We start from the raw sequence: 27,054 nt of genomic DNA, 5'->3' as shown, positions 1-27,054 counted from the left end.
AACCTTAATGACTTGGAGAAGATCTGCAAAGAGGAGTGGGACAAAATCCCTTCTGAGATGTGTGCAAACCTGGTGGCCAACTACAAGAAACGTCTGACCTCTGTGATTGCCAACAAGGGTTTTGCCACCAAGTACTAAATCATGTTTTGCAGAGGGGTCAAATACTTATTTCCCTCATTAAAATGCAAATCAATTTATCACATTTTTTACATGCGTTTTTCTGGATTTTTTTGTTGTTATTCTGTCTCTCACTGTTCAAATAAACCTACCATTAAAATTATAGACTGATCATGTCTTTGTCAGTGGGCAAACGTACAAAATCAGCAGGGGATCAAATACTTTGTTCCCTCACTGTATAAATAGTGACACAAGGAATAAAAATACAGTGAAGAACGAATAACAATAATGAGTAAAAATAACATGGCTACTATATACAGTTAGTACCAGTACCGAGTTGATGTGCAGGGGTACGAGGTAATAACATGGCTATATACAGGGAGTACCAGTACCGAGTCGATGTGCAGGGGTACAAGGTAATAACATGGCTACTATATACAGTTAGTACCAGTACCGAGTCGATGTGCAGGGGTACGAGGTAATAACATGGCTATATACAGGGAGTACCAGTACCGAGTCGATGTGCAGGGGTACAAGGTAATAACATGGCTACTATATACAGTTAGTACCAGTACCGAGTCGATGTGCAGGGGTACGAGGTAATAACATGGCTATATACAGTTAGTACCAGTACCGAGTCGATGTGCAGGGGTACGAGGTAATAACATGGCTATATACAGGGAGTACCAGTACCAAGTTGATGTGCAGGGGTACGAGGTAATAACATGGCTATATACAGGGAGTACCAGTACTGAGTTGATGTGCAGGGGTACGAGGTAATAACATGGCTATATACAGGGAGTACCAGTACCGAGTCGATGTGCAGGGGTACGAGGTAATAACATGGCTATATACAGGGAGTACCAGTACCGAGTCGATGTGCAGGGGTACGAGGTAATAACATGGCTATATACAGGGAGTACCAGTACCGAGTCGATGTGCAGGGGTACGAGGTAATTTATTGTGCTTCAGTTGATGTGTCTCTACACCCCACTACCCTAAACCAGGTTTTAAGTTGATAAAAAAATAGGGTGTGCACTACCAGGCAGGCACTACCTCCTGTGCCAGAAATGTTCAGACCTCTTGGTAGTGTAGTGCACTTGTGCAGCCTAGGCTACTGAGAGGCTATTGCTATTTGTGCTAGATCATCACCTTTTCTTACGAATAAAGACATAAAATGTTGTTATATACAATAGCCTGTTTGCAATGACCTGTATGTAGTGTGTATTCTCACTCAAAAGACCACTGCAGGGGACAGGCTATGATATTTATTGTTAGGCCTATATGTAGCCTTCCCTAAAACGGATACCCTTTATAGATAGATGTGTGATGCTTCCACAATAATGAATGCTCTTATCTGAGCTTCGAGGCAGATCCCCCATAGGGCCAGATAAATAATTATTATGAACACACACACACACACACACACACACACACACACACACACCAGTAATAACAGCATATCAGGGGGTTGGTTGATAGGGGGAAAGGGGGAAGTCCCGCATTAGAACCTCCACCTGATGGCGGTATGAGGCAGTCCCTGTATGAGGCAGAGTGTGTGCGTGGGAGTTCCTCCTTTCGCCATTCCGGAGTATCGCCACACCAAGGAGCGCACTGAGGGAGTCCTGCGAAGAGACCGCCTAGTCCCCTCCAGGCCTCTTCACACCTCTCCACACCATCATCCAGCCACACACGGTTCCCCGGCATGCCCCAGAAGACAGGTATCCGCTCATTATTCCCCCGGAGAACCGCCGCATATCTCCCCAGCAGCCCTGTTTGAAAGATTACGGAGACACCGAGGGATGCTACTGCAGCAAACGCACCCCGCACCGCGAAAATTCTCGACGTCTACCCGAGGAACAGAAACATTTGGTTGGCCCCTGACCGAAGCCCCTGAGGATGTCCGACAGCGGTGCGAACATGAACTCCGACGATCGGCCTGTTAAAAGTACGCACAATTATATAATGATGCTTAGGCCTATGCGTTATTGTTTTTGGGCATTGGCTTTGCATTGGCTGCAAACATGGCTGCACTAATGTGGATATGTGATTGCATGTGTGTGCATACCCTTGTTATTTTCCCCCAATAAAACAACAACAACAACACTTTAGGCTATTGGATGGTGAGTCACTGATGAAAATGCAACATAGTCGAGTTATTGATGCCAGTGTTTGATGAATGACAGAAACTGCTGCCTTTTTGAGTCCTCAAAAATATGTTTTAGGCTCTGAATGCCGAGAGGATGATGTGACCTGTGCACTGTAAGGAAACACCCCCATATTTTGTATTATGGGGGATGTCTCTGCGCGCACAGAGAGACTTGGTGATGCTGCATGAGCCGCGCCTGGTGGTGTGTACATGTACTGTTCAGAGTCAGAGCCAGAATACCCTAGAGACATAGAGAGAGACATAGAGAGAGACATAGAGAGAGACATAGAGAGAGAGAGAGCGAGAGAGAGCGAGAGAGAGCGAGAGAGAGCGAGAGAGAGCGAGAGAGAGATATTGGCGTCTCTTTCCAATGAAACATTTCTGGCAGTTTGACGATGACAGCGAAAGGAAGACTCAAAGGTAAAATGATAATTGGTTACATTGTGTGTTTTGCTTTTTTTAGGGATCAATGGGATGTATGTAGGCTATTAGATGTTGATTAAATGGGCAGGTGTCACGAGTTAATACATGGAAGGAACGATGTGAATAGAATATGTTTTGGGACTTGCCATAGGCGACCCTCAACAAATTTTGGTGAGGTCCCCTACGTTGGCGTTATTGGAGTGTTCCTAACCATGACATTAGCTGCTGTGAGAGCTCTATAGCTTGGCCTACATTGTCGATATCTAGATGTATTTTTAGACAGACAAATTTGACTCACATCCCCAGGAAATTGATTCGTTTGATTGTTGTTAGGATGCAACTTGCGAGGTAGAAGAGACTCGATTCGGTTCCATATATGGCTTTAGTATAGGAGCTCATAATGTCATCCATCCTGCACCTATGGTTGTGTTCTTATTTTTGTGGGTTTGAAAAGTAATATGGTCATATGTCGCTTTATTAACGTTTCTCAGTGCTCTCTCACGCCAAATTATGCCTAAAGAAATTATGTGCATCTGCACAAATTGTGTGCTTAAGGACTCACGTCTTTCCCTATCTTATATTTATTAGCCTCCCCAGATTCTTCTTCTGTCTCACTGACAGCCAAATGAGACAAAATGGAGTTTTGGAATGCTTAGTTGCGTATCAGCATATTGTAGCCTATTGCCTTCATTAAGGCAGCATATAATGCTGTTATTGCATCATTGGAGTATGGCATATTTAATGTGTTTATGAAGAGCGGATTTTACGCGTGGGCGGCATCAGACGAGGTGATTGAGGTTCAGCGAGCCTTGTTACACCGTATCCGCACAGATTGTCATGTTTATCGGGATCACAACAACCCTGGCAGTGGGTGCACTGTGCACAGAGTCACATGCGACCATCCCCTTTCCTTCATCTGGGAGATTGTCGCGGGTTTCTGGTGTGGAAGAAAAAATGGACGCGGGCTGATAGACACTCGGGCGGGAAAGCCCGGGTTTTCCGTGTAGGGTGCGTTTGCGCGCGTGCGTTTCGCTGGGTGTTGGGTGTATGTGCATGTGCGCCGCGCGTGCACATAAATGTGCATGTTTGTGTGCATGCCTGTGTGTGTGTGTGTGTGTGTGTGTGTGTGTTGGAACGCAGCTGGGCTATATTGCTCAGCTGCAATGGTGAACTAAACAGCAGTCTGACTCTGCACACCCAAACACACATCATCTACCACAATGCCACCGTGAGAATAGAACGTGCCGGAGAGCGACACGTTACAGCATCACAGCGAGAGAGAACATTTTATACGAGAGGAGTGAGCCAAGAGAGGAGAGAGCGTGTGTGTGGGGCAGGCCTATAGTGAAATGAGCACAGTATATAGGCATCGGCCTGTGGATGGTACAGGAGCCCAGACAGTTTGTTTGTTACATCCAGAGATGGGTGTGTGTAAACTACTGTAGATGGATTAGGAGAGCGTGTGATAGGATGGAGGGATGAGGAACATTTGGGAGAGAAAGAGAGAGAGAGCAGCACATTGAGCACAGCACACAGGCAGACGAATGGAGGCACTGGACCAGGACTGAGTGTGGGCCAAGGTACAGAAGATTAATAGACAAGAACAGCTCCAGGACAGAACTAAATACATTTAAAGCTAGAATCCTTAGTTGCTACATCCATTTTTGGATTTAAAAATGAATGATATATACACTGATTCTTTTTGAAGAATATAATTTATAAATGCCTCATGAGCTTAGTTCAACTTTCGTACCCCATCAGAACCCAAAATATAAACTTGTCTCACTCCAATGTTTGTAAACAATGTAAATGTAAATAATCACTAAAAAGCCTCAAAACATGATTATATAATTTTGATACAGTATCTTGGATGGTCAGTCCTTGCATCCATAGCTCTGTCTATGAATTTGAGACTGGTTACATTTCTCCAGGCCCATGCCTCAGCTTTTTACCAAAACAAAGGCTGGGTGTCCACGTTGTTATTGTTTCAATTAAGGATTCTAGCTTTAAAATAAGAAAATATAAATTAACAAGGTCCTGTAATGAAGAAAAACATTCTGCAACCTTACTTGGGTGGCCGGTAGCCTAGCGGTTAAGTGCGTTGGGCTAGTAATTGGAAGGTTGCTGGTTCAAATCCATGAGCTGACTAGGTGAAAGATCTGTCTATGTGCCCTTGCACAAGGCTCTTAACCCTAATTACTTCTGAATAAGAACGTCTGCTGAATGACTAAAATGATTGGATAAGCCACCATTTTGCTAACCTACTTAACGTATTCAGCACTGTCAGATCAGTGATCTGTAATGAGGTAGGAAGGATGGAAAGATGGAAGGAAAGTAGGATGGATGAGTGGATTTTTCGTTCATGAATACAAGCATGCACACACACACACACAAATGCGTACACACACACATTCACACACCGCTCCTGGCATGGCTCGGGCACTACTTGGAATGTTTTCTTCTAGAGTCCCATACTGTCCCATGTGGTAACCTTGCACCCTGTGGGTGTGTGAATGTGGATGTGTGTGCGTGTGTGTGTGTACAGTAAGTCTATTTGTGTGTGTGTGAGGGGGGCTTTGTGTGAGCGAATGCCAACGGTGGTGCCCGTTGTGAGGTGGGTCACACCTTGACAGTTTTCTCTCAGTCCTGTACTATGGCAGGACAGAGTATTTATAGCCCTTTAGAGAAACAGAGAGAGAGAGAGAGGGAGAGAAGGAGACAAGGAGGGAGAGAGGTAGAGGGCGAGAGAGAGAGAGAGAGAAGCGGCGAGAGAGAGAGGAAGGGAGGTAGAGAGAAAGATAGAGAGGCATTGTCTAATGAGGACATGTTGTTAGGGGATAGACTGTTGTTTCTGTTAGTGTGTGTGTATGTGTGTGTCTGTGTATATGTACACAGATGGTCCTTCATGTGTGAAGCGTGCATTAATTGCACAACTTCAAACGACTCTTTAAACCCCGCCCCCCCATCCCCTTTCAAAGACCCATGGATCTGTGCAAGGCTGCTAACTGATCTGGGTCAGAGATGGTAAAGGTATGAACACACACGCACACACACACACACACACACACACACACACACACACACGCACACGCACACACACACACATGCACACTCACACGCACACACACACACATACATACATGTAGACATACACACACGCATGTACACACATATGTAAACATACAAGCATGTGCACTGTCACAACACTCCACACTTCCCATACTCCACCCTTCTTCTAATCTCTCTCACCCTTCTTCTAATCTCTCTCACCCTTCTTTTTATCTCTCTCACCCTTCTTCTAATCTCTCTCACCCTTCTAATCTCTCTCACCCTTCTTCTAATCTCTCTCACCCTTCTTCTAATCTCTCTCACCCTTCTTTTTATCTCTCTCACCCTTCTTCTAATCTCTCTCACCCTTCTTCTAATCTCTCTCACCCTTCTTCTAATCTCTCACCCTTCTTTTTATCTCTCTCACCCTTCTTCTAATCTCTCTCACCCTTCTTCTAATCTCGTTCACCCTTCTTCTAATGTCTCTCACCCTTCTTCTAATCTCTCTCGCCCTTCTTCGAATATATCTCACCCTTCTTCTAATCTCTCTCACCCTTCTTCTAATTTCTCTCACCCTTCTTCTAATCTCGTTCACCCTTCTTCTAATGTCTCTCACCCTTCTTCTAATCTCTCTCACCCTTCTTCTAATCTCTCTCACCCTTCTTCTAATCTCTCTCACCCTTCTTCTAATCTCTCTCCTCTTCTTCTAATCTCTCTCACCCTTCTTCTAATCTCTCTCCTCTTCTTCTAATCTCTCTCACCCTTCTTCTAATCTCTCTCCTCTTCTTCTAATCTCTCTCACCCTTCTTCTAATCTCTCTCACCCTTCTTCTAATCTCTCTCACCCTTCTTCTAATCTCTCTCACCCTTCTTCTAATCTCTCTCCTCTTCTTCTAATCTCTCTCACCCTTCTTCTAATCTCTCTCACCCTTCTTCTAATCTCTCTCACCCTTCTTCTAACTCTCTCACCCTTCTTCTAATCACTCTCACCCTTCTTCTAATCTCTCTCACCCTTCTTCTAATCTCTCTCACCCTTCTCGTTCATTGCCCCATTCTTTCATCACTCCGTTCCTCACTCTTCCATTTATTTATGCAGAGACAGGCTGTACGATGAGCAGATCTCCTGAGGTGTGTCGTATCATTCTCCACGAGGTCCTGCAGAGGCCAACATATTCAGACAGAAACAGGTTCCTCCCAACAAGACACAGCGGGAAAACGCAGCGATAGATTCACTAAGTGTTTGAACCAATGGCTAATGCAGAGCTGTCAGGTCTATTGACAGTACAGTAGCTGTGTTGATAAAAGGCACTTCTGTAATGTGGGCTATTCTCCTATAAAGTGGTTTTTACCCAACTACTCGCCTTTTTTTCTCAAGCTCTAAATTCTCTCTAAAATCTGCCCTACTTTTCCGCTATTTCTCAGTCACAGTCTCTTTCACACACCCTCACACACACTCTCTTTTTCTCACTTGCACATACACACACCCTCACACACCCTCTCCTTTTCTCACTTGCGCATACACACACCTCACACACACTTTCCTTTTCTCACCTGCGCATACACACACCCTCACACACACTCTCCTTTTCTCACTTACACACACCCTCACACACATTCTCCTTTTCCCACTTGCACATACACACACCCTCACACACACTCTCCTTTTCCCACTTGCACATACACACACCCTCACACATCCTTGCATACTCTCACACCCTTATCTATCCTCACACCATAGTAGTTTGGTGGTGGGACAAGGACAGTACATTGGACAGAACCTTCCTTGCATTGGTGATAGAACAGTGTAGGCTAGTTCCCTGTAGGGCTAACTCTACCGTAGTGGAGCTGGAGCAGTGACCTGACCTGGTTAGCCTTTAGCTCAGTGGGCTACAGGCTGTCTCTGCCGGTGTGGAATACTCCCAATACCTCAGAGACACATGACTAGTAGGGGACAGTTAGACGGTGATGGATAGTAGGCAGAAAGAAACAGAGAAAAAAAAGAGAGAGACAAAAAGAGAGAGAGAGAAAGAGAGAGAGAGAAAGAGAGAGCGGAAGGCCTACTTGTGAACTAGGCCATTATCTGTGTTAGTACTGGTGGGGCTCTCTGTAGATCCTGCAGAACAATACCTTTATGTGTGTGTTTCTGTGATGCTGCGACTTTATCTATACGTGTGTATTTATGTCTATGTATTTCTGTGTTTGTGTATGTGTGTGCATGCGTGCGTGTATGTGGGTTTCTGCCTCTCTGTGTGTGTGTGTGTGTGTGTGTGTGTGTGGGTATGTGATTTTGCCTTTGTGCCTGTGTGTGTGTGAGTCCTCACGTGCAGCTCAGTGCTCTTGCTGTATCTCTCCAGGTCAGTCAGCCCCCTCTCCAGCGGTGCCCTAGGGGCCTTCATTATGTAAGAGGAACACCGCTGCAAAGCGCAGGCCGATAACTCAGCCATACCCGTGCTGAAATAAAGCCTGCTAGACCATCTATAACACAGACAGTACATTCACACACGCACATTGCACACACACACACACACTCCTCTTGCATGCAGAAGAGATGCAGAGAGAGGTGTGACTGAGACCCACTAATGATGGGAGCAGAACAGAGAGGAGAGGAGAGGAGAGGAGAGGAGAGGAGAGGAGAGGAGAGGAGAGGAGAGGAGAGGAGAGGAGAGGAGAGGGGAAGAGAGGAGAAGAGAGGAGGGGAGAGAGGAGAGGAGAGGAGAGGAGAGGAGAGGAGAGGAGAGGAGAGGAGAGGAGAGGAGAGGAGAGGAGAGGGAGAGGAGAGGAGAGGAGAGGGGGAAGAGAGGAGAAGAGAGGAGGGGAGAGAGGAGGGAGAGGAGAGGAGAAGAGAGGAGAGGAGAGGAGAGGAGAGGAGAAGGGAGGAGAGGAGAGGAGAGGAGAGGAGAGGAGAGAGGAGAGGAGAGGAGAGGAGAGGGAGAGGAGAGGAGAGGAGAGGAGAGGACGAGAGAAGAGAGAAGAGAGGAGAAGAGAGGAGAAGAGAGGTGATGAGAGGAGGGGGAGGGAGAGGAGAGGAGATCAGGGGAGGGGAGGGAAGGGGAGAGGAGAGGAGAGGAGAGGAGAGGAGAGGAGAGGAGAGGAGAGGAGAGGAGAGGAGAGGAGAGGAGAGGAGAGGAGAGGAGAGGAGAGGAGAGGAGGGAAGGGAAGGGGAGATCAGGGGAGGGGAGGGGAGGGGAGGGGAGGGGAGGGGGAGGGGAGAAGATGGGTGGAGGTAGACAGACAGGTAGATAGATAGCTAGTTATTGTCTCATGTGGCTCAGTTGGTAGAGCATGGCACTTGCAATGCCAGGGTTGTGGGTTCAGTTCCCACGGGAGACCAGTACAAAATTAAAATAAAAGAGTAGTAAATGTATACACTAACTACTGTAAGTCTCTCTGGATAAAAGTGTCTGCTAAATGACTAACATGTAGGTAGCAGGGATTTGTGAGTGGGAAGATTTGAATATACAGGACCCATATGCATTGGGTGTATTGCCCCTTAAGGCGTCCACCCACGGTGCTCAGAATGACAGAAGTCACATTTAGATTATGGTAATGAATCTTAATTGAACATGCAACTCATGTAATGAAGCAGCCAATAAAAAGTCATTTTCAAACATTTTCCAAAATATAATTCTCGGGAAAACACCATTCTTAACAGCACACCTGATAGCGGTTCCATATGTGACAGAGATGGAAATCTCTGTTAGAAACTTAGAAAGAGAGGGAATCTAAAGATGCAACATCTAGGATGGGTTGCTAATATGACTAGGATTGTGCCTTTGGCTTCTCGACAACAAAATAAAGTTGATATTTGTATTTGTATTTATTATGGATCCCCATTAGCTGCTGCCAAGGCAGCTGCTACTGTTCCTGGGGTCCAGCAAAATTAAGGCAGTTATACAATTAAAAAAACATTACAATACATTCACAACAGATTTCACAACATATTAAGTGTGTGCCCTCAGGGCCCTACTATGTTTGTGTTGCTTCACAGTCCCCGCTGTTCCATAAGGTGTATTTTTATCTTTTTTTTTTAAATCTAATTTTACTGCTTGCATGAGTTACTTGATGTGGAATAGAGTTCCATGTAGTTATGGCTCTATGTAGTACTGTGCGCCTCCCATAGTGTGTTCTGGACTTGGGGACTGTGAAGAGACCTCTAGTGGCATGTCTTGTGGGGTATGCATGGGTTTCCGAGCTGTCTGCCAGTACTTCAAACAGAAAGCTTGGTGCATTCAACATGTCGATACCTCTCACAAATACAAGTAGTGATGAAGTCAATCTCTCCTCCACTTTGAGCCAGGAGAGATTGACATGCATGTTATTAATGTTAGCTCTCTGTGTACATCCAAGGGCCAGCCGTGCTGCCCTGTTCTGAGCCAATTGCAGTTTTCCTAAGTCCCTCTTTGTGGCACCTGACCACACGACTGAACAGTAGTCCAGGTGCGACAAAACTAGGGCCCGTAGGACCTGCCTTGTTGATAGTGCTGTTAAGAAGGCAGAGTAGCGCTTTATTATGGACAGACGTCTCCCCATCTTAACTACTGTTGTATCAATATGTTTTGACCATGACAGTTTACAATCCAGGGTTACTCCAAGCAGTTTAGTCATCTCAACTTGCTCAATTTCCACATTATTCATTACAAGATTTAGTTGAGTTTTAGGGTTTAGTGAATGATTTGTCCCAAATACAATGCTTTTAGTTTTTGAAATATTTAGGACTAACTTATTCCTTGCCACCAATTCTGAAACTAACTGTAGCTCTTTGTTAAGTGCTGCAGTCATTTCAGTCTCTGTAGTAGCTGACGTGTATAGTGTTGAGTCATCCGCATACATAGACACACTTGCTTTACTTAAAAGCCAGTGGCATGTCGTTAATAAAGATTGAAAAAAGTAAGGGGCCTAGACAGCTGCCCTGGGGAATTCCTGATTCTACCTGGATTATGTTGGAGAGGCTTCCATTAAAGAACGCACTCTGTGTTCTGTTAGACAGGTAACTCTTTATCCACAATATAGCAGGGGGTGTAAACACATACGTTTTTCCAGCAGCAGACTATGATCGATAATGTCAAAAGCCGCACTGAAGTGTAACAAAACAGCCCCCACAATATTTTTATCACCAATTTCTCTCCGCCAATCATCAGTCATTTGTGTAAGTGCTGTGCTTGTTGAATGTCCTTCCCTATAAGCGTGCTGAAAGTCTGTTGTTTACTGTAAAATAGAATTGTATCTGGTCAAACACCATTTTTTCCAAACGTTTACTAAGGGTTGGTAACAGGCTGATTGGTCGGCTATTGGAGCCAGTAAAGGGGCTTTATTATTCTTAGGTAGCGGAATGACTTTTGCTTCCCTCCAGGCCTGAGGGCACACACATTCTAGTAGGCTTAAGTTGAAGATATGGCAAAGAGGAGTGGCAATATCATCCGCTATTATCCATCCAAGTTGTCAGACCCTGGTGGCTTGTCATTGTTGACAGACCCCCCCAAAAAATATTCACCTCTTCCTCATTCACTTTACGGAATTCAAAATTACAATGCTTGTCTTTCATAATTTGGTCAGATATACTTGGATGTGTAGTGTCAGCAGTTGTTACTGGCATGTCATGCCTAAATTTGCTAATCTTGCCAATGAACAAAATAATTAAAGTAGTTGGCAATATCAGTTGGTTTTGTGATGAATGAGCCATCTGATTCAATTAATGATGGAGCTGAGTATGCCTTTTTGCCCAAAATGTCATTTAAGGTGCTCCAAAGCTATTTACTATCATTCTTTATGTCATTTATCTTTGTTTCATAGTATAGTTTCTTCTTATTTTTATTCAGTTCAGTCACATGATTTCTCAATTTGCAGTACGTTTGCCAATCGGTTGTGCAGCCAGACTTATTTGCCATTTCTTTTGCCTCATCCCTCTCAGCCATACCATTTTTCAATTCCTCATCAATCCATGGGGATTTAACAGTTTTTACAGTCATTTTCTTAATGGGTGCATGCTTAATAGTAACTGGGATAAGCAATTTCATAAATGTGTCAAGTCTGGTTGCTCTTCATTACACACCACGGACCAACAAATATTATTTACATAAACAACATAGGAATCACTACAAAACGTATTGTATGACCTCTTATACACTATATTAGGCCCAGCCTTTGGAACTTTGGTTTTCCTAGATATGGCTACTATATCATGATCACTACATACAATTAATTTGGATACTGCTTTAAAGCAAATTATCTTCAGCATTAGTAAAGATGTGATCAATACATGTTGATGATTTCATTCCTGTGCTGTTTGTAAATACCCTGGTAGGTTGACTGATAACCTGAACCAGGTTGCAGGCACTAGTTACAGTTTGATACTTTCTCTTGAGTGGGCAGCCTGATGAAAGCCAGTGAATATTTAAATCACCCAGAAAATATACCTCTCTGTTGATATCACATACATTATCAAGCATTTCACACATGTTATCTAGATACTGACTGTTAGCACTTGGTGGTCTATAGCAGCTTCCCACCAGGATGGGCTTTAGGTGGGGCAGATGAACCTGTAGGCATATTACTTCAACAGTATTTAACATGAGATCCTCTTTAAGCTTTACAGGAATGTGGTTCTGAATATAAACGGCCACACCTCCACCTTTGGCATTTCTGTATTTTCTGTAGATCTTATAACCATGTTTTTCTACCACTGTATCATCAAAGGTATTATCTAAGTGAGTTTCAGAGATTGTCAGAATATGTCATCTGTTACTAGCAAATTATTGATTTCATGAACCTTGTTTCTATTTTTAGCACTTTTCTGGGATGCTTGATTTCACACTGTGGACTTCCTACTAAATCAAATCAAATCAAATTTTATTGGTCACATGCGCCGAATACAACAAGTGCAGACATTACAGTGAAATGCTTACTTACAGCCCTTAACCAACAGTGCGTTTATTTTAAACAAAAAAAAGTAAGAATAAAACAACAACAACAAAAAAAATAAAAAAAAATAAAATAAAATAAAAAAAATAAAAAAAAAAAGTGTTGAGAAAAACAAAGAGCAGAAGTAAAATAAAGTGACAGTAGGGAGGCTATATATACAGGGGGGTAACGGTGCAGAGTCAATGTGCGGGGGCACCGGCTAGTTGAGGTAGTTGAGGTAATATGTACATGTGGGTAGAGTTAAAGTGACTATGCATAAATACTTAACAGAGTAGCAGCAGCGTAAAAAGGATGGGGTGGGGGGGCAGTGCAAATAGTCCGGGTAGCCATGATTAGCTGTTCAGGAGTCTTATGGCTTGTGGGTAGAAGCTGTTGAGAAGTCTTTTGGACCTAGACTTGGCACTCCGGTACCGCTTGCCGTGCGGTAGCAGAGAGAACAGTCTATGACTAGGGTGGCTGGAGTCTTTGACAATTTTGAGGGCCTTCCTCTGACACCGCCTGGTATAGAGGTCTTGGATGGCAGGGAGCTTTGCCCCAGTGATGTACTGGGCCGTACGCACTACCCTCTGTAGTGCCTTGCGGTCAGAGGCCAAGCAGTTGCCATACCAGGCGGTGATGCAACCAGTCAGGATGCTCTCGATGGTGCAGCTGTAGAATTTTTGAGGATCTGAGGACCCATGCCAAATCTTTTTAGTCTCCTGAGGGGGGAATAGGCTTTGTCGTGCCCTCTTCACGACTGTCTTGGTGTGCTTGGACCATGATAGTTCGTTGGTGATGTGGACACCAAGGAACTTGAAGCTCTCAACCTGTTCCACTACAGCCCCGTCGATGAGAATGGGGGCGTGCTCAGTCCTCTTTTTTTTCCTGTAGTCCACAATCATCTCCTTTGTCTTGGTCACGTTGAGGAGAGGTTGTTGTCCTGGCACCACACGGCCAGATCTCTGACCTCCTCCCTATAGGCTGTCTCATCGTTGTCGGTGATCAGGCCTACCACTGTTGTGTCGTCGGCAAACTTAATGATGGTGTTGGAGTCGTGCCTGGCCATGCAGTCATGGGTGAACAGAGAGTACAGGAGGGGGACTGAGCACGCACCCCCGAGGGGCCCCCGTGTTGAGGATCAGTGTGGCAGATGTGTTGTTACCTACCCTTACCACCTGGGGCGGCCCGTCAGGAAGTCCAGGATCCAGTTGCAGAGGGAGGTGTTTAGTCCCAGGATCCTTAGCTTAGTGATGAGCTTAGAGGGCACTATGGTGTTGAATGCTGAGCTGTAGTCAATGAATAGCATTCTCACGTAGGTGTTCCTCTTGTCCAGGTGGGAAAGGGCAGTGTGGAGTGCGATAGAGATTGCATCATCTGTGGATCTGTTGGGGCGGTATGCAAATTGGAGTGGGTCTAGGGTTTCTGGGATTATGCTGTTGATGTGAGCCATGACCAGTCTTTCAAAGCACTTCATGGCTACAGACGTCAGTGCCACGGGTCGGTAGTCATTTAGGCAGGTTATCTTAGAGTTCTTGGGCACGGGGACTATGGTGGTCTGCTTGAAACATGTTGGTATTACAGACTCGGTCAGGGACATGTTGAAAATGTCAGTGAAGACACTTGCCAGTTGGTCAGCACATGCTCGGAGTACACGCCCTGGTAATCCGTCTGGCCCAGCTAGGCCACACTGCCTCAGTGCTAACAGTATCACTCTGTTTTATTGGCACATGATTACTGCATAACATAGCTGTGGGATCAGCAGAGGCATTCAGGGCAGTAAGAGGGACACAAATTAGGTTACTAACATTGTGTCTTCCAATGCCCCTGGGATAATGTATATTTGCTGGGCATTATGACAACTCAGCGACACAATGGTAGGCATTAAATGAGCTGGGCTTGGGTCATTGATAAGTAATTGTCTCAACGCAGCTTTATAATGCTGTGAATGGTAGGTAGGTAGGTAGGTAGGTAGGTAGGTAGGTAGGTAGGTAGGTAGATAGATAGATAGATAGATAGATAGATAGATAGATAGATAGATAGATAGATAGATAGATAGATAGATAGATAGATAGATAGATAGATAGATAGATAGATAGATAGATAGATAGATAGATAGATAGATAGATAGATAGATAGAGGTAGGTAACTATGTATCTATCCTGTAGCCTCCTGTAGCTCAGTTGGTAGAGCATGGCGCTTGCAACGGCAGGGTTGTGGGTTCGATTCCCACGGGGGGCCAGTATGAAAAATGTATTCACTAACTGTAAGTCGCTCTGGATAAGAGCGTCTGCTAAATGACTAAAATGTAAAATAGATAGTAAGTAGCGGCTTACTGTATATGATGTAAATTAAAATAGTCTTTCAATTTCTCCACCTTTTTCCTCTATCCCCCCTTCCTCTCCTATCCCTAGCGGTCCCCTTCCCCCTGAGCCACAGACTCTCCATGAAGGAAGTGTTTGACTGTGAGGGGAAGCCTAGAGTAGACCTGCTCAAAGCCCACCTCACCAAGGAGGGCCGCCTGGAGGAGGTAGTGGCCCTACGCATCATCAATGAGGGAGCCGCCATCCTGCGCCAGGAGAGGACCATGCTGGATATAGAGGCCCCAGTCACAGGTGAGGAGGGAGAGGAGGAGAGTGGGGAGGAAGGAGAGGACCAAGCTGGATATAGAGGCACCAGTCACAGGTGAGGAGGGAGAGTGGGGAGGAAGGAGAGGACCATGCTGGATATAGAGGCCCCAGTCACAGGTGAGGAGGAGAGTGGGGAGGAAGGAGAGGACCAAGCTGGATATAGAGGCCCCAGTCACAGGTGAGGAGGGAGAGGAAGAGAGTGGGGAGGAAGGAGAGGACCTTGCTGGATATAGATGCCCCAGTCACAGGTGAGGAGGGAGAGGAGGAGAGTGGGGAGGAAGGAGAGGACCTTGCTGGATATAGAGGCCCCAGTCACAGGTGAGGAGGGAGAGGAGGAGAGGAGGAGAGTGGGGAGGAAGGAGAGGACCTTGCTGGATATAGAGGTCCCAGTCACAGGTGAGGAGGGAGAGGAGGAGAGTGGGGAGGAAGGAGAGGACCATGCTGGATATATAGGCCCCAGTCACAGGTGAGGATGGAGAGGAGGAGAGGAGGAGAGGAGGAGAGTGGAGAGGAAGGAGAGGACCTTGCTGGATATAGAGGCCCCAGTCACAGGTGAGGAGGGAGAGGAGGAGAGGAGGAGAGTGGGGAGGAAGGAGAGGACCTTGCTGGATATAGAGGCCCCAGTCACAGGTGAGGAGGAGAGTGGGGAGGAAGGAGAGGACCAAGCTGGATATAGAGGCCCCAGTCACAGGTGAGGAGGGAGAGGAGGAGAGGAGGAGAGTGGGGAGGAAGGAGAGGACCTTGCTGGATATAGAGGCCCCAGTCACAGGTGAGGAGAGGTGAGGTATGGGAGAAGAGGTGAAAGGAGGTGGAGAGGTGAAGGGAGGGAGAGAAAGAGGGGGAGTGATTGACCATGAGAAGAGTAAAGGAGGGAGGGAGGGAGGTGGGTAAGAAGAGAAAGGAAGAGAGACACAAGCACCACACACCAAGGAAAGAGAGGGGGAGGTAGGGTTAAAGAGAGAGGTAGGGTTAAAGAGAGAGGTGGGGATAAAGAGAGAGGTAGGGTTAAAGAGAGAGGTAGGGATAAAGAGAGAGGTAGGGTTAAAGAGAGAGGTAGGGTTAAAGAGAGGTAGGGATAAAGAGAGAGGTAGGCTTATAGAGAGAGGGAGGATTAAAGAGAGAGGTAGGGTTAAAGAGAGAGGTAGGTTAAAGAGAGAGGTAGGGTTAAAGAGAGAGGTAGGGTTAAAGAGAGAGGTAGGGTTAAAGAGAGAGGGAGGTAGATAGGGTTAAAGAGAGAGGTAGGGATAAAGAGAGAGGTAGGGTTAAAGAGAGAGGTAGGGTTAAAGAAAGAGGGTGGGAGGTAGGGTTAAAGAGAGAGGAGGGGATACAGAGAGAGGTAGGGTTAAAGAGAGAGGTAGGGTTAAAGAGAGAGGTAGAGTTAAAGAGATAGGTAGGGTTAAAGAGAGAGGTAGAGTTAAAGAGAGAGGTAGGGTTAAAGAGAGAGGTAGGGTTAAAGAGAGAGGTAGGGTTCAAGAGAGAGGTAGGGTTAAAGAGAGAGGGAGGGTTAAAGAGAGAGGTAGGGTTCAAGAGAGAGGTAGGGTTAAAGAGAGAGAGAGGTAAGGTTAAAGAGAGAGGTAGGTAGGGTTAAAGAGAGAGGTAGGGTTAAAGAGAAAGGGGGGTAGGGTTAAAGAGAGAGAGAGGTAAGGTTAAAGAGAGAGGTAGGTAGGGTTAAAGAGAGAGGTAGGGTTAAAGAGAGAGGTAGGTAGGGTTAAAGAGAGAGAGAGGTAAGGTTAAAGAGAGAGGTAGGTAGGGTTAAAGAGAGTGGTAGGGTTAAAGAGAGAGGTAGGGATAAACAGAGAGGTAGGGTTAAAGAGAGAGGGAGGGTTAAAGAGAGAGGTAGGGTTAAAGAGAGAGGGAGGGTTAAAGGGAGAGGTAGGGTTAAAGAGAGAGGTCGGTTAAAGAGAGAGGTAGAGTTAAAGAGAGAGGTAGGGATAAAGAGAGAGGTAGGATTAAAGAGAGAGGTAGGGTTAAAGAGAGAGGTAGAGTTAAAGAGAGAGGTAGGGTTAAAGAGAGAGGTAGGGTTAAAGAGAGAGGTAGGGTTAAAGAGAGAGGGAGGTAGATAGGGTTAAAGAGAGAGGTAGGGATAAAGAGAGAGGTAGGGTTAAAGAGAGAGGTAGGGTTAAAGAGAGAGGTAGAGTTAAAGAGAGAGTTAAGGTTAAAGAGAGAGGTAGGGATAAAGTGAGAGGTAGGGTTAAAGAGAGAGGTAGGGTTAAAGAAAGAGGGTGGGAGGTAGGGTTAAAGAGAGAGGAGGGGATACAGAGAGAGGTAGGGTTAAAGAGAGAGGTATGGTTAAAGAGAGAGGTAGAGTTAAAGAGAGAGGTAGGGTTAAAGAGAGAGGTAGAGTTAAAGAGAGAGGTAGGGTTAAAGAGAGAGGTAGGGTTCAAGAGAGAGGTAGGGTTAAAGAGAGAGGGAGGGAGGGTTAAAGAGAGAGAGGGGTAAGGTTAAAGAGAGAGGTAGGTAGGGTTAAAGAGAGAGGTAGGGTTAAAGAGAAAGGGGGGTAGGGTTAAAGAGAGAGAGAGAGGTAAGGTTAAAGAGAGAGGTAGGTAAGGTTAAAGAGAGAGGTAGGGTTAAAGAGAGAGGTAGGTAGGGTTAAAGAGAGAGGTAGGTAGGGTTAAAGAGAGAGGTAGGGTTAAAGAGAGAGGTAGGGATAAAGAGAGAGGTAGGGTTAAAGAGAGAGGTAGGGTTAAAGAGAGAGGGAGGGTTAAAGAGAGAGGTAGGGTTAAAGAGAGAGGGAGGGTTAAAGAGAGAGGTAGGGTTAAAGAGAGTGGTCGGTTAAAGAGAGAGGTAGGGTTAAAGAGAGAGGTAGGAATAAAGAGAGAGGTAGAGTTAAAGAGAGAGGTAGGGTTAAAGAGAGAGGTAGAGTTAAAGAGAGAGGTAGGGTTAAAGAGAGAGGTAGGGATAAAGAGAGAGGTAGGGTTAAAGAGAGAGGTAGAGTTAAAGAGAGAGGTAGGGTTAAAGAGAGAGGTAGAGTTAAAGAGAGAGGTAGGGTTAAAGAGAGAGGGAGGTAGATAGGGTTAAAGAGAGAGGTAGAGTTAAAGAGAGAGGTAGTGATAAAGAGAGAGGTAGGGTTAAAGAGAGAGGTAGAGTTAAAGAGAGTGGTAGGGTTAAAGAGAGAGGTAGAGTTAAAAAGAGAGGTAGGGTTAAAGAGAGAGGTAGGGTTCAAGAGAGAGGTAGGGTTCAAGAGAGAGGGAGGTAGGTAGGTTTAAAGAGAGAAGTAGGGATAAAGAGAGAGGTAGGGTTAAAGAGAGAGGTAGAGTTAAAGAGGGAGGTATGGTTAAAGAGAGAGGTAGAGTTAAAGAGGGAGGTAGGGTTAAAGAGAGAGGTAGGGTTAAAGAGAGAGGTAGGGATAAATCGAGAGGTAGGGTTAAAGAGAGAGGTAGGGTTAAAGAGAGAGGGAGGTAGGTAGGTTTAAAGAGAGAGGTAGGGATAAAGAGAGAGGTAGGGTTAAAGAGAGAGGTAGGGTTAAAGAGAGAGGGAGGTAGGTAGGTTTAAAGAGAGAGGTAGGGATAAAGAGAGAGGTAGGGTTAAAGAGAGAGGTAGAGTTAAAGAGAGAGGTAGAGTTAAAGAGAGAGGTATGGTTAAAGAGAGAGGGAGGTAGATAGGGTTAAAGAGAGAGGTAGGGATAAAGAGAGAGGTAGGGTTAAAGAGAGAGGTAGGGTTAAAGAGAGAGGTAGAGTTAAAGAGAGAGGTAAGGTTAAAGAGAGAGGTAGGGATAAATCGAGAGGTAGGGTTAAAGAGAGAGGTAGGGTTAAAGAGAGAGGGAGGTAGTTAGGTTTAAAGAGAGAAGTAGGGATAAAGAGAGAGGTAGGGTTAAAGAGAGAGGTAGAGTTAAAGAGAGAGGTAGGGTTAAAGAGAGAGGGAGGTAGATAGGGTTAAAGAGAGAGGTAGAGTTAAAGAGAGAGGTAGTGATAAAGAGAGAGGTAGGGTTAAAGAGAGAGGTAGAGTTAAAGAGAGTGGTAGGGTTAAAGAGAGAGGTAGAGTTAAAAAGAGAGGTAGGGTTAAAGAGAGAGGTAGGGTTCAAGAGAGAGGTAGGGTTCAAGAGAGAGGGAGGTAGGTAGGTTTAAAGAGAGAAGTAGGGATAAAGAGAGAGGTAGGGTTAAAGAGAGAGGTAGAGTTAAAGAGAGAGGTAGAGTTAAAGAGAGAGGTATGGTTAAAGAGAGAGGGAGGTAGATAGGGTTAAAGAGAGAGGTAGGGATAAAGAGAGAGGTAGGGTTAAAGAGAGAGGTAGGGTTAAAGAGAGAGGTAGAGTTAAAGAGAGAGGTAAGGTTAAAGAGAGAGGTAGGGATAAATCGAGAGGTAGGGTTAAAGAGAGAGGTAGGGTTAAAGAGAGAGGGAGGTAGTTAGGTTTAAAGAGAGAAGTAGGGATAAAGAGAGAGGTAGGGTTAAAGAGAGAGGTAGAGTTAAAGAGAGAGGTAGGGTTAAAGAGAGAGGGAGGTAGATAGGGTTAAAGAGAGAGGTAGAGTTAAAGAGAGAGGTAGTGATAAAGAGAGAGGTAGGGTTAAAGAGAGAGGTAGAGTTAAAGAGAGTGGTAGGGTTAAAGAGAGAGGTAGAGTTAAAAAGAGAGGTAGGGTTAAAGAGAGAGGTAGGGTTCAAGAGAGAGGTAGGGTTCAAGAGAGAGGGAGGTAGGTAGGTTTAAAGAGAGAAGTAGGGATAAAGAGAGAGGTAGGGTTAAAGAGAGAGGTAGAGTTAAAGAGAGAGGTAGGGTTAAAGAGAGAGGTAGAGTTAAAGAGAGAGGTAGGGATAAAGAGGGAGGTATGGTTAAAGAGAGAGGTAGAGTTAAAGAGGGAGGTAGGGTTAAAGAGAGAGGTAGGGTTAAAGAGAGAGGTAGGGATAAAGAGAGAGGTAGGGTTAAAGAGAGAGGTAGGGTTAAAGAGAGAGGGAGGTAGGTAGGTTTAAAGAGAGGGCAGGGATAAAGAGAGGTAGGGTTAAAGAGAGAGGTAGAGTTGAGGTAGGTTAAAAGGAGGTAGGGTTAAAGAGAGGTAGGGTTAAAGGAGAGGGAGGTAGGTGGGTTAAAGAGAGAGGAAGGGATACAGAGAGAGGTAGGGTTAAAGAGAGAGTTAGGGTTAAAGAGAGAGGTAGAGTTAAAGAGAGTGGTAGGGTTAAAGAGAGAGGTAGAGTTAAAGAGAGAGGTAGGGTTAAAGAGAGAGGTAGGTTTCAAGAGAGAGGTAGGGTTAAAGAGAGAGGGAGGTAGGTCAAAGAAAGAGAGAGGTAAGGTTAAAGAGAGAGGTAGGTAGGGTTAAAGAGAGAGGTAGGGTTAAAGAGAGAGGGAGGTAGGGTTAAAGAGAGAGAGAGGTAAGGTTAAAGAGAGAGGTAGGTAGGGTTAAAGAGAGAGGTAGAGTTAAAGAGAGAGTTAAGGTTAAAGAGAGAGGTAGGGATAAAGAGAGAGGTAGGGTTAAAGAGAGAGGTAGGGTTAAAGAGAGAGGGAGGTAGGTAGGGTTAAAGAGAGAGGAAGGGATACAGAGAGAGGTAGGGTTAAAGAGAGAGGTAGGGTTAAAGAGAGAGGTAGAGTTAAAGAGAGTGGTAGGGTTAAAGAGAGAGGTAGAGTTAAAGAGAGAGGTAGGGTTAAAGAGAGAGGTAGGGTTCAAGAGAGAGGTAGGGTTAAAGAGAGAGGGAGGTAGGTCAAAGAGAGAGAGGTAAGGTTAAAGAGAGAGGTAGGTAGGGTTAAAGAGAGAGGTAGGGTTAAAGAGAGAGGGAGGTAGGGTTAAAGAGAGAGAGAGGTAAGGTTAAAGAGAGAGGTAGGTAGGGTTAAAGAGAGAGGTAGGGATAAAGAGAGTGGTAGGGTTAAAGAGAGAGGTAGGGTTAAAGAGAGAGGGAGGGTTAAAGTGAGAGGTAGGGTTAAAGAGAGAGGTCGGTTAAAGAGAGAGTTAGGGTTAAAGAGAGAGGTAGGGATAAAGACAGAGGTAGGGTTAAAGAGAGAGGTAGGGTTAAAGAGAGAGGTAGAGTTAAAGAGAGAGGTAAGGTTAAAGAGAGAGGTTGGGATAAATCGAGAGGTAGGGTTAAAGAGAGAGGTAGGGTTAAAGAGAGAGGGAGGTAGGTAGGTTTAAAGAGAGAGGTAGGGATAAAGAGAGAGGTAGGGTTAAAGAGAGAGGTAGAGTTAAAGAGAGAGGTAGATTTAAAAAGAGAGGTATGGTTAAAGAGAGAGGGAGGTAGATAGGGTTAAAGAGAGAGGTAGGGATAAAGAGAGAGGTAGGGTTAAAGAGAGAGGTAGGGTTAAAGAGAGAGGTAGAGTTAAAGAGAGAGGTAAGGTTAAAGAGAGAGGTAGGGATAAATTGAGAGGTAGGGTTAAAGAGAGAGGTAGGGTTAAAGAGAGAGGGAGGTAGGTAGGTTTAAAGAGAGAAGTAGGGATAAAGAGAGAGGTAGGGTTAAAGAGAGAGGTAGAGTTAAAGAGAGAGGTAGGGTTAAAGAGAGAGGGAGGTAGATAGGGTTAAAGAGAGAGGTAGAGTTAAAGAGAGAGGTAGGGATAAAGAGGGAGGTAGGGTTAAAGAGAGAGGTAGAGTTAAAGAGGGAGGTAGGGTTAAAGAGAGAGGTAGAGTTAAAGAGAGAGGTAGGGTTAAAGAGAGAGGTAGGGATAAAGAGAGAGGTAGGGTTAAAGAGAGACGTAGGGTTAAAGAGAGAGGGAGAGTTAAAGAGAGAGGTAGGGTTAAAGAGAGAGGTAGGGTTAAAGAGAAAGGTAGGGATAAAGAGAAAGGTAGGGTTAAAGAGAGAGGTAGAGTTAAAGAGAGAGGTAAGGTTAAAGAGAGAGGGAGCGTTAAAGAGAGAGGTAGGGTTAAAGAGAGAGGTAGGGTTAAAGAGAGAGGTAGGGTTAAAGAGAGAGGGAGGTAGATAGGGTTAAAGAGAGAGGTAGAGTTAAAGAGAGAGGTAGGGATAAAGAGAGAGGTAGGGATAAAGAGAGAGGTAGGTTTAAAGAGAGATGTAGGGTTAAAGAGAGAGGTAGAGTTAAAGAGAGAGGTAGGGTTAAAGAGAGAGGTAGGGTTAAACAGAGAGGTATGGTTAAAGAGAGAGGGAGGTAGGTAGGGTTAAAGAGAGAGGTAGGGATAAAGAGAGAGGTAGGGTTAAAGAGAGAGGTAGAGTTAAAGAGAGAGGTAAGGTTAAAGAGAGATGGAGAGTTAAAGAGAGAGGTAGGGTTAAAGAGAGAGGTAGGGTTAAACAGAGAGGTAGGGTTAAAGAGAGAGGGAAGTAGGTAGGGTTAAATAGAGAGGTAGGGATAAAGAGAGAGGTAGGGTTGAAGAGAGAGAGGTAGTGAGGTAAGGTTAAAGAGAGAGGTAGGGATAAATTGAGAGGTAGGGTTAAAGAGAGAGGGAGGTAGGTAGGGTTAAAGAGAGGGGTAGGGATAAAGAGAGAGGTAGGGTTTAAAGAGAGAGGTAGGGTTAAAGAGAGAGGTAGAGTTAAAGAGAGAGGGAGGGTTAAAGAGAGAGGGAGGTAGATAGGGTTAAAGAGAGAGGTAGAGTTAAAGAGAGAGGTAGGGATAAATAGAGAGGTAGGGTTAAAGAGAGAGGTAGAGTTAAAGTGAGAGGTAGGGTTAAAGAGAGAGATAGAGTTAAAGAGAGAGGTAGGGTTAAAGAGAGAGGTAGGGTTAAAGAGAGATGGAGAGTTAAAGAGAGAGGTAGGGTTAAAGAGAGAGGTAGGGTTAAACAGAGAGGTATGGTTAAAGAGAGAGGGGGGTAGGTAGGGTTAAAGAGAGAGGTAGGGATAAAGAGAGAGGTAGGGTTAAAGAGAGAGGTAGAGTTAAAGAGAGAGGTAAGGTTAAAGAGAGATGGAGAGTTAAAGAGAGAGGTAGGGTTAAAGAGAGAGGTAGGGTTAAACAGAGAGGTAGGGTTAAAGAGAGAGGGAAGTAGGTAGGGTTAAAGAGAGAGGTAGGGATAAAGAGAGAGGTAGGGTTAAAGAGAGACGTAGAGTTAAAGAGAGAGGTAAGGTTAAAGAGAGAGTAGGGATAAATCGAGAGGTAGGGTTAAAGAGAGAGGTAGGGTTAAAGAGAGAGAGAGGTAGGTAGGGTTAAAGAGAGGGTTAGGGATAAAGAGAGAGGTAGGGTTAAAGAGAGAGGTAGGGTTAAAGAGAGAGGTAGAGTTAAAGAGAGAGGGAGGTAGATAGGGTTAAAGAGAGAGGTAGAGTTAAAGAGAGAGGTAGGGATAAAGAGAGAGGTAGGGTTAAAGAGAGAGGTAAGGTTAAAGAGAGAGGTAGGGTTAAAGAGAGAGTTAGAGTTAAAGAGAGAGGTAGGGTTAAAGAGAGAGGTAGGGATAAAGAGAGAGGTAGGGTTAAGGAGAGAGGTAGGGTTAAAGAGAGAGGTAGAGTTAAAGAGAGAGGTATGGTTAAAGAGAGAGGTAGGGTTAAAGAGAGAGGGAGGTAGGGTTAAAGAGAGAGGGGGGTAGGGTTAAAGAGAGAGAGAGAGAGGTAGGGTTAAAGACAGAGAGAGGTAGGGTTAAAGAGAGAGGGAGGTCGGGTTAATGAGAGAGGGAGGTAGTGTTAAAGAGAGAGAGAGGTTGGGTTAAAGAGAGAGGGAGGTAGGGTTAAAGAGAGATTACAATTCAAATGCATTTACATCTGTCATAATGAGTAATTCATTGGCCATATTGTCTTTGGCTTAATCATAACTGTTGTGCTGAATGTCAATTAATTGATGGAATCAATCGCCTTTAGATTTTCCTCAATAATAGCAGTGCTTTGTCAATATCTACAAAACAATCTCCCTGCCAATAATATGGTGAACTGAACTGAATTGAGAGAGTGATGGGAAGTGGGGAAGGGAGGTGCTGACAGAGGAACAGAAGATGGTTTGGCAGATAAACAGAGAGAGTAATGATGAAAGCCGATAAAGAGAGAAGGGACTTGTGTAGCTGCCTGTAGCCTACATTAAAGACCAGCGAAAAGGCTGTGTTTTAGTTTTGACTTGTGTAGCTACTGGTAGCTTTGGTGTGTGTGTCTTTCTCCATGGAAATGGTAGCTGTAAGATAATTCCATGACAGCACACATCCCACACACACAGTGAGGGAAGAGAAGGTAGCTAACTACTCTGTGGTTTTCACAGTTACTGCTAGTCCCTAGAGAGAAGAGGTGGTAGGCAGGCTACAGGCAGGCTACAGGCAGGCTACAGGCAGGCTACAGGCAGGCTACACGCAGGCTACAGGCAGGCTTCACACACACACACACAGCAGCCATTACGCTTCATCTCTCTAACGCTCTATGCTGTTTGTTCTGTAGGAACATATGACAGTAAGGAGAAAGTGTAGTGGTGGTAGTGCCACTGTCAGAGTAGGGCTTTTTTTATTTGACAATTTACATTATCATGGAATTTACTAGAAAAATAAGAGAAAGGGTTGATGTTTACCTTTCTGCTTTGTTGTCACTTCCAGAGACTGGTTGTAAATATATGCAGGTTGTTATCAATTGTAAGACTAGATGAAACTAAAGTAATATATGCAGGTTGTCATCTATTGTAAGATGAAACTAAAGTAATATATGCAGGTTGTCATCTATTGTAAGATGAAACTAAAGTAATATATGCAGGTTGTCATCTATTGTAAGATGAAACTAAAGTAATATATGCAGGTTGTCGTCTATTGTAAGATGAAACTAAAGTAATATATGCAGGTTGTCATCTATTGTAAGATTAAACTAAAGTAATATATGCAGGTTGTCATCTATTGTAAGATTAAACTAAAGTAATATATGCAGGTTGTCATCTATTGTAAGATTAAACTAAAGTAATATATGCAGGTTGTCATCTATTGTAAGATTAAACTAAAGTAATATATGCAGGTTGTCATCTATTGTAAGATTAAACTAAAGTAATATATGCAGGTTGTCATCTATTGTAAGATTAAACTAAAGTAATATATGCAGGTTGTCATCTATTGTAAGATTAAACTAAAGTAATATATGCAGGTTGTCATCTATTGTAAGATTAAACTAAAGTAATATATGCAGGTTGTCATCTATTGTAAGATTAAACTAAAGTAATAGGAATGTGATTCTGTAGTACTGAGGTTGTGTGTTTAACATTGTTGTGTTTGAGGTTGTATGTTAGTCTAACCATAGAGACCCTTCTAATTACTAGAATGATTCTAATTCCTAATTCTATGAGTGTAACGTTGTTGTAACGCTGTGTTTCAGTGTGTGGAGACATCCACGGTCAGTTCTTTGACCTGATGAAGCTGTTTGAGGTGGGCGGTTCCCCCGCGACGACGCGTTACCTCTTCCTAGGGGACTACGTGGACCGGGGCTACTTCAGTATTGAAGTGAGGGCACACTACAGTACCTAGTACACACTATCTAGTACACACTATCTAGTGCACACTACCTAGTCCACACTATCTAGTGCACACTACGTAGTCCACACTATCTAGTGCACACTACCTAGTCCGCACTATCTAGTGCACTTCTACGTAGTCCACACTATCTAGTGCACACTACCTAGTCCACACTATCTAGTGCATACTACCTAGGGAAACAATACCCTGCATATTTCCTAGGGACACACTACACTAGCTACTGCATACTTACCTAGAGGCACACTACTTTCTGCATACTAAGAAGTGTTTAACCAGGTAACTTTGAATCTAGGACTTTGAGCCTGACATCAAATGAGTAGCTAACTGGTCATTTTTTCCTCAGAGCTGTACTGTTACTGACGGATCTTTCTGTGTTCTCTCTCACCTCTCTTAGTGTGTGTTGTATCTGTGGTCGTTGAAAATCCTCTACCCAAAGACGTTATTTCTTCTACGGGGAAACCATGAATGTAGACACCTGACAGAATATTTCACTTTCAAAACTGAATGTGAGTATTTGCCCACTGGGCACAGACGTCAATTCATCGTCTACACTCTTAGATTTTATTTTTCTAAAAGGGTTCTTTGGCTTTCCCCATAGGAGATACCTTTTTGGTTCCAGTTAGAACCCTTTTTGGTTTCAGGTAGAACCGTTTTGGATTTCATGTAGAACCCTCTGTGGAAAGGGTTCTTCATGAAACCCAAAAGGGTCCTACCTGGAGCCAAAAAGGGTTCTTCAAAGGGTTCTCCTATGGGGACAGCCAAAGAACCATGTTAGGTTCAAGATAGCACCTTTTTTTCTAAGAGTGTATTCCACGTTGGTTCAACATAATTTCCTTGAAATTAGGTAGAAACGTTGATTCAACCAGTGTGTGTCCAGTGGGTGTGTTCTCTCCCTCTTCCTGTATCCTCCCTTTCCTCCCCTCCCTTAATACTAGCTTTGTCACGATCGTCGGGAACAGATGAGGACCAAGGCGCAGCGTTGCAGACGAACATACTCTTTATTAGTGATACACGACCAAAACAACAAAACGATAACGTGACAGTCAACGGTCTAACACAAACCAACTAGAACAAGATCCCACAACTATTGTGGGAAAACAGCCTCTATAAATATGGCTCCCAATCAGAGACAACCAGCAACAGCTGACACTCGTTGCCTCTGATTGGGAACCACTCTGGCCAACACAGAAATACAAAACTAGATCGTGAACATAGAAACAAAACACATAGAAACTACACACCCTGGCTCAAACTATAGAGTCCCCAGAGCCAGGGTGTGACAGTACCCCCCCCCAAAGGCGCGGACTGCGACCGCGACTCAACAAAACCCAAACAGGGGAGGGCTGGGTGGGCATTCCTCCTCGGAGGCGGTTCCGGCTCCGGGCTTGCCCACCCCCCTCCAATAATCCCCCCGTAACGCCCCTGGTCCGGTCTGGCCCCGCTGGCTGGAGCTGGACTGGACATCGAAGGAGTGGATTGCTTAAGCTCCGGTGTGGAGCAGCTGACCGGTACCTGATCAGGCACCGGTG

At 44.7% G+C, this 27,054-nt stretch overlaps 1 protein-coding gene across 4 annotated transcripts in view; it reads left to right on the top strand.

Moving 5' to 3' along the window:
* The first annotated feature begins 1,681 nt into the window (after positions 1-1,681).
* Positions 1,682-27,054, top strand: part of LOC121533584 (serine/threonine-protein phosphatase 2B catalytic subunit alpha isoform-like) — a 37,988-nt gene continuing 12,615 nt past the window's right edge. For 2 of the 4 annotated variants that reach the window (XM_045205794.1, XM_045205793.1), the window contains exons 1-4: positions 1,682-2,065; positions 15,045-15,245; positions 25,368-25,492; positions 25,920-26,031. In XM_045205794.1, coding sequence (XP_045061729.1) covers positions 2,017-2,065; positions 15,045-15,245; positions 25,368-25,492; positions 25,920-26,031 — 487 coding nt within the window. In that variant the 5' untranslated portion in view covers positions 1,682-2,016. Of the gene's footprint in view, positions 2,066-2,540; positions 2,687-15,044; positions 15,246-15,320; positions 15,378-25,367; positions 25,493-25,919; positions 26,032-27,054 lie in introns of those variants that run through there. The other 2 variants (XM_041839664.2, XM_045205796.1) reach the window with 2 other exon arrangements.

The sequence above is a fragment of the Coregonus clupeaformis genome, chromosome 2, assembly GCF_020615455.1.
Source record: "Coregonus clupeaformis isolate EN_2021a chromosome 2, ASM2061545v1, whole genome shotgun sequence".
NCBI classification, from domain to species: Eukaryota; Metazoa; Chordata; class Actinopteri; order Salmoniformes; family Salmonidae; genus Coregonus; species Coregonus clupeaformis.
Note: the sequence above shows the minus strand (reverse complement) of the source record. Positions and strands in the feature narration are given on the sequence as shown.